Source organism: Gadus macrocephalus, chromosome 13, assembly GCF_031168955.1.
Source record: "Gadus macrocephalus chromosome 13, ASM3116895v1".
NCBI lineage: Eukaryota > Metazoa > Chordata > Actinopteri > Gadiformes > Gadidae > Gadus > Gadus macrocephalus.
The window spans coordinates 3,665,861-3,670,860 of NC_082394.1; the positions used below are offsets into that span (position 1 = coordinate 3,665,861).

A 5,000-nucleotide genomic window follows, 5' to 3' on the forward strand; every position below is an offset into this window, starting at 1 on the left:
ATAATAATAATTGATTTAATTTATATAGCGCTTTTCAGGACACTCAAAGTGCTTTTAGGGATGGGCATTTGAAGAAATTTTCTTGATCGAGCATCGCTAGAGTTATCGATCAATTATCGATTAATCATTAACTTTTTTCTATGTTTTTTTTCTAATGTTTTTATCAATGAAATCTTTATTCCAACAATAATGTATGGGCCAAAATTAATACAATACAGTTAACTTGAAGACCTACAACTGTTTAACAGTTTTAAAATAATAAATACAGGCATTATAGGTTATAGGCCTATGCGGCGCTCGTAAAGTCCGAACAATGCGCCTACAGGCGCTCTTAAAGGTTTGGAAACGATTCAACAAGACTAAATCTGTAGCCTATTCCAATTACAATAAGTAGCGAACTTATCGGACAACAATAATCAAACAAAGGCAGTAGGCTAAAAGTGGGCATTAAACTGTATAACTTATGAAAAAAAGGGGGGGGAAAAGGCCGACATATAATGCCTGCAGCCGGCGCGCGGAAAAGGCTCGCAACAAAAAGATGAGCCACCCATTTACAAACAATTGCATGAACTAGTCTATCTAAAAGCAATACCTTATTGAACATATATAAGGCTGGACTTGTTGCTAAAATATCACAGTTTTGGCAAAATGTAACGACTCCAAGAGGCACCAAGCGGAGCGAGAGTCAACACATTAAGAAAGAAAAGAGCGACTCACATACGGTGGTGACTGTCCCTACTGTCCATAGCATACAGTAACTCCAGCCTACATATTTTTGTTTAGGAATATAAGCATGTTAACATGCTCGGGGGTCAGACGCGAACGCAGCCTTGTAACTGTCAGTCCAGCAGCAGAAAACACCCGCTCTGACGGGACCGAAGTTGCGGGGATGCAGAGGTATTGTCGCGCTAACTTTGACAGCCTGGGGAACCTTCTTCCATTCACTTTCCACCAGTCGGCAGGGTTATATTCAATTAAATGCTTCAAGACTCACAGTATGCAACACAACGTCCTTTTGATCGATAACAATATAAATTGATCGACGCATTTCTTAACGATCAATTATCGAGCATCGATTAATTATGCCCATCCCTAAGTGCTTTACAGTGAAGGGGGGACCTCACTATCCACCACCAATGTGTAGCACCCACTTGGGTGATGCACGGCAGCCAGTCGGCGCCAAAATGCTCACCTCACTCTCCAGCTTGAGGTGGAGAGTGAGGGAAATAATGATCAGCCAATTATACAGTAAAGGATGTTGGTGTGCATGTTTTCAATTATATATATACTTCTTAATCCAGAAAGAGATTCCTATACAAGTTTGTCAACGCTAACTAGCATCGAACAGGATATACTAAGGCTAACAGGAAGTGGCCAACAGGAAGCAGGCGGACAGGAAGTAGGTCATCACCTGGTGGAGCTTCTCGTCTGCAGAAGCGTTGACGAGGATGAGGCAGCACTCCTTGGCGGTGGCGTTGGAGGGGTCGGAGGTCAGGGAGGAGACGGCCACCAGGAGGTCGGGGTTAGTGAGGAGGTGGCGCAGGCCGTCCCTGATGAGGTGGAGGCCGGAGGATTAGCCGATGTAGCTTCTCGGACACTCGTAGCATAATAACACCGTGGTTTGTAACGCATTTCATACACAACGACGCCGTTAGCTTAAAGAATCACAAAGTGGCCGTTGGTGATGATGGGGATAACTCGCCCCTCCTTCTGTATAGTGTACAAGATAATGTCCTCTCCCACCTCCCCAACGGTAATTAGAAGAAAATTAAGGATTTCTGTTGTCCATCACTTTAACTTTAACGATTTGTTCTTATTTATGTACCTACAATTGGTAATTACAAACGACAGGAGACACACACACTAACCCTCTGCACACACGAGCACACACCTGTTTCCAGACAGGCCCAAGAGGTAGTCGGTGGCATGACCTTTGACATCCGGACGTGTTTCAGGAGTCAGGAAGGAGAGCAGCTCATCGACCTCCATTACCCAAAATTCACTGCAACACCTGCTGAGGAACACGACCATAAGTAGTAGAAGCGGTACTATTAGAGCTCGCTTGTATATAATCTGTTTCTTTTGTGGTAAGGTTAGTCTAAATAAACCTCTATAGAATCAAGGTGTGATGGGTGTACTGCTAGTTATAAGTGTTAAATAATGGCTATGTTTGGTGTGTCTATGGCCTGTCCTTTTGAGGAGTCAAACTGTTCATCCCTACCTCCCCTAACATCCCGACCAGACTTTCCTTAACTATAATAATGGTTTCACTGGGCAGCTCCCAGTATAACCAGTAGCAAAGTACAACCAGCAGAAGTCTTTGGTTGTACTGGGCAGCTCCCAGTAGAATCAGAAGCCGACATTCGTTGTACTGGGGGCAGCTCCCAGTAAAATCAGAACCAGACATTCGTTGTACGGGGGGCAGCTTCCAGTAGAGTCAGTAGCAGACTGTGGTGGTAATTGGCAGCCACCATTAGAACCAGTGGCAAATTGTTTTTTCTGGGCAGCTCCTAGTATAACCAGAAGCTGACTATAACGAGTAGATGACTGATGTGACCGTTACTGGGCTGAGTGCAAGTCATTGTGACCAATTGTATTCTAAATTCAACAACTCCATATGAACAAATCAAACAAACTCTAGACTTAAAATATGGAATAATAGAATAGATATAGATATGGATATAGCTCAAATATCTTTATATACACAGATATAGATAGCATATCTTTATTTTAAGAGCGATTTCTACGATTTTCTAGAGTACTCACCGCGTGTCTGCGACGCCGCACGTGAAGCAAAGGAGACTTCCGTGTTATGATTTGTGGCTCCGCCCCTTCGCACCGAAGCTACAAAATAAAGCGTCGCTTATAACGGGATGAATAATATTCGGATTTAATATACGGGTTAAATGCTACAGTTGGTTACTTCACCGTGTTGCATATTTTGTTGTAATTTGTATATATGTATATTATTCATCAGCCATACATAGTATGACTGAAAATCTAAAATCACCATTGCTAACGGAAAACTTGAAGCTGACGCTGATTGCATCATGATGTTTTATTATTTTTTTCTACAAAAACACAGTTCAGATTATGCTCTTGTATAAAAATGAAGGCACACAGATGTGTATACACACACACACATGGATACATTTGGGCGAGTGGCGATGGGGTGGTGTTGGGGTATAGAGTGGTGTTAGGGTGGTGTTGGGGTATAGAGTGGCGATGGGGTGGTGTTGGGGTATAGAGTGGTGTTGGGGTATAGAGTGGTGTTAGGGTGGTGTTGGGGTATAGAGTGGTGTTGGGGTATAGAGTGGTCTTAGGGTGGTGTTGGGGTATAGAGTGGTGATGGGGTGGTGTTGGGGTATAGAGTGGTGTTGGGGTATAGAGTGGTCTTAGGGTGGTGTTGGGGTATAGAGTGGTGTTGGGGTATAGAGTGGTGTTGGGGTATAGAGTGGCGATGGGGTGGTGTTGGGGTATAGAGTGGTCTTAGGGTGGTGTTGGGGTATAGAGTGGTCTTAGGGTGGTGTTGGGGTATAGAGTGGCGATGGGGTGGTGTTGGGGTATAGAGTGGTGTTGGGGTATAGAGTGGTGTTAGGGTATAGAGTGGTGTTGGGGTATAGAGTGGTCTTAGGGTGGTGTTGGGGTATAGAGTGGTCTTAGGGTGGTGTTGGGGTATAGAGTGGTGTTGGGGTATAGAGTGGTGTTGGGGTATAGAGTGGTCTTAGGGTGGTGTTGGGGTATAGAGTGGTGTTAGGGTGGTGTTGGGGTATAGAGTGGTCTTAGGGTGGTGTTGGGGTATAGAGTGGTGTTAGGGTGGTGTTGGGGTATAGAGTGGTGTTGGGGTATAGAGTGGTGTTAGGGTGGTGTTGGGGTATAGAGTGGTGTTGGGGTATAGAGTGGTGTTAGGGTGGTGTTGGGGTATAGAGTGGTCTTAGGGTGGTGTTGGGGTATAGAGTGGTCTTAGGGTGGTGTTGGGGTATAGAGTGGTCTTAGGGTGGTGTTGGGGTATAGAGTGGTGTTGGGGTATAGAGTGGTGTTAGGGTGGTGTTGGGGTATAGAGTGGTCTTAGGGTGGTGTTGGGGTATAGAGTGGTCTTAGGGTGGTGTTGGGGTATCCAGTGGTGTTAAGGTGTGGAGCGGTGTGAGGGTGGTGTTGGGGTATCCAGTGGTGTTAAGGTGTGGAGCGGTGTGAGGGTGGTGTTGAGGTATCCGGTGGCGTTGGGTGGTGTCGGGGGTTAGATCAACATGGCGTCCGTCTCCTGACGTCGTGACGGGACAAAGGGTTTCTTTGGTGAACTCCAGCCGACCGCCGAGCTCCACCAACACTCTGCTCACAGTCTCCACCGTCCGGCCGGTCGAGGGAACCTCTGGGTGACGACATCCTTCCTCGGAGAACGTCAGCGAGAGTTCAAAACGTCTGAATAATTTACACACATAAACACTTACAACTCGGCAATGTTTTCCATTGTTCATATTCTTCATATAGCCATTTCTGTCTGCTTCGTGACGAAATGATAGCCAGCAAGGCGATGCAGACCAGACCAAAACCATCATGTTATTGTGATTAACGCTTGGTTCTTGGTCTTAGCAACTGAATATCAATTTGCTACCTAGACGACTTGGCTCAATATTCAGGTATTCACGTAGTTGTGATGACTTTATAATCACGTGTTACTTGGATGTGTTCATTTAATATTCATGTGATACGAAAATGTGATGACTTTAAAATCATGAGTTCACTTGGACGAGTTGTGATCGCTCTAGGCTATCAAGGCACATCGTGATAATAGTGAATAAAGAGAGAAACGGGTGGCGCCGGCTGGTGTTGGAGACACAACAGGTGAAGCTGGGTGGCGCCGGCTGGTGTTGGAGACACAACAGGTGAAGCTGGGTGGCGCCGGCTGGTGTTGGAGCTCCCGACGGTCGCGGTTTCGCTCTCCTTGAAAGGAGCCGTTCTAATTCTTTGGTCCTCCTGTGGGCAGACAGGGCCCCCCTCTG

The 5,000-nt window shown here is 45.8% G+C and overlaps 2 protein-coding genes across 5 annotated transcripts in view; both read right to left on the minus strand.

Moving 5' to 3' along the window:
• Nucleotides 1–2,851, minus strand: part of hgh1 (HGH1 homolog (S. cerevisiae)) — an 11,517-nt gene extending 8,666 nt beyond the window's left edge. For 3 of the 4 annotated variants that reach the window (XM_060068848.1, XM_060068846.1, XM_060068847.1), the window contains exons 1-3: nt 2,767–2,851; nt 1,892–2,011; nt 1,412–1,550 (exon numbers count right to left, since the gene is read on the minus strand). In XM_060068848.1, the coding sequence (XP_059924831.1) occupies nt 1,412–1,550; nt 1,892–1,989 (237 nt within the window). In that variant the 5' untranslated portion in view covers nt 1,990–2,011; nt 2,767–2,851. Of the gene's footprint in view, nt 1–1,411; nt 1,551–1,891; nt 2,015–2,766 lie in introns of all 4 variants that reach the window. The other variant, XM_060068849.1, reaches the window with a different exon arrangement.
• A 188-nt stretch (nt 2,852–3,039) lies between these two features.
• Nucleotides 3,040–5,000, minus strand: part of LOC132470335 (CMP-N-acetylneuraminate-beta-galactosamide-alpha-2,3-sialyltransferase 2-like) — a 13,207-nt gene continuing 11,246 nt past the window's right edge. Inside the window, exon 9 of the mRNA XM_060068850.1 lies at nt 3,040–5,000. This exon is cut by the window's right edge and continues 222 nt beyond it. The gene's annotated coding sequence lies outside the window, so the exon portion shown is untranslated.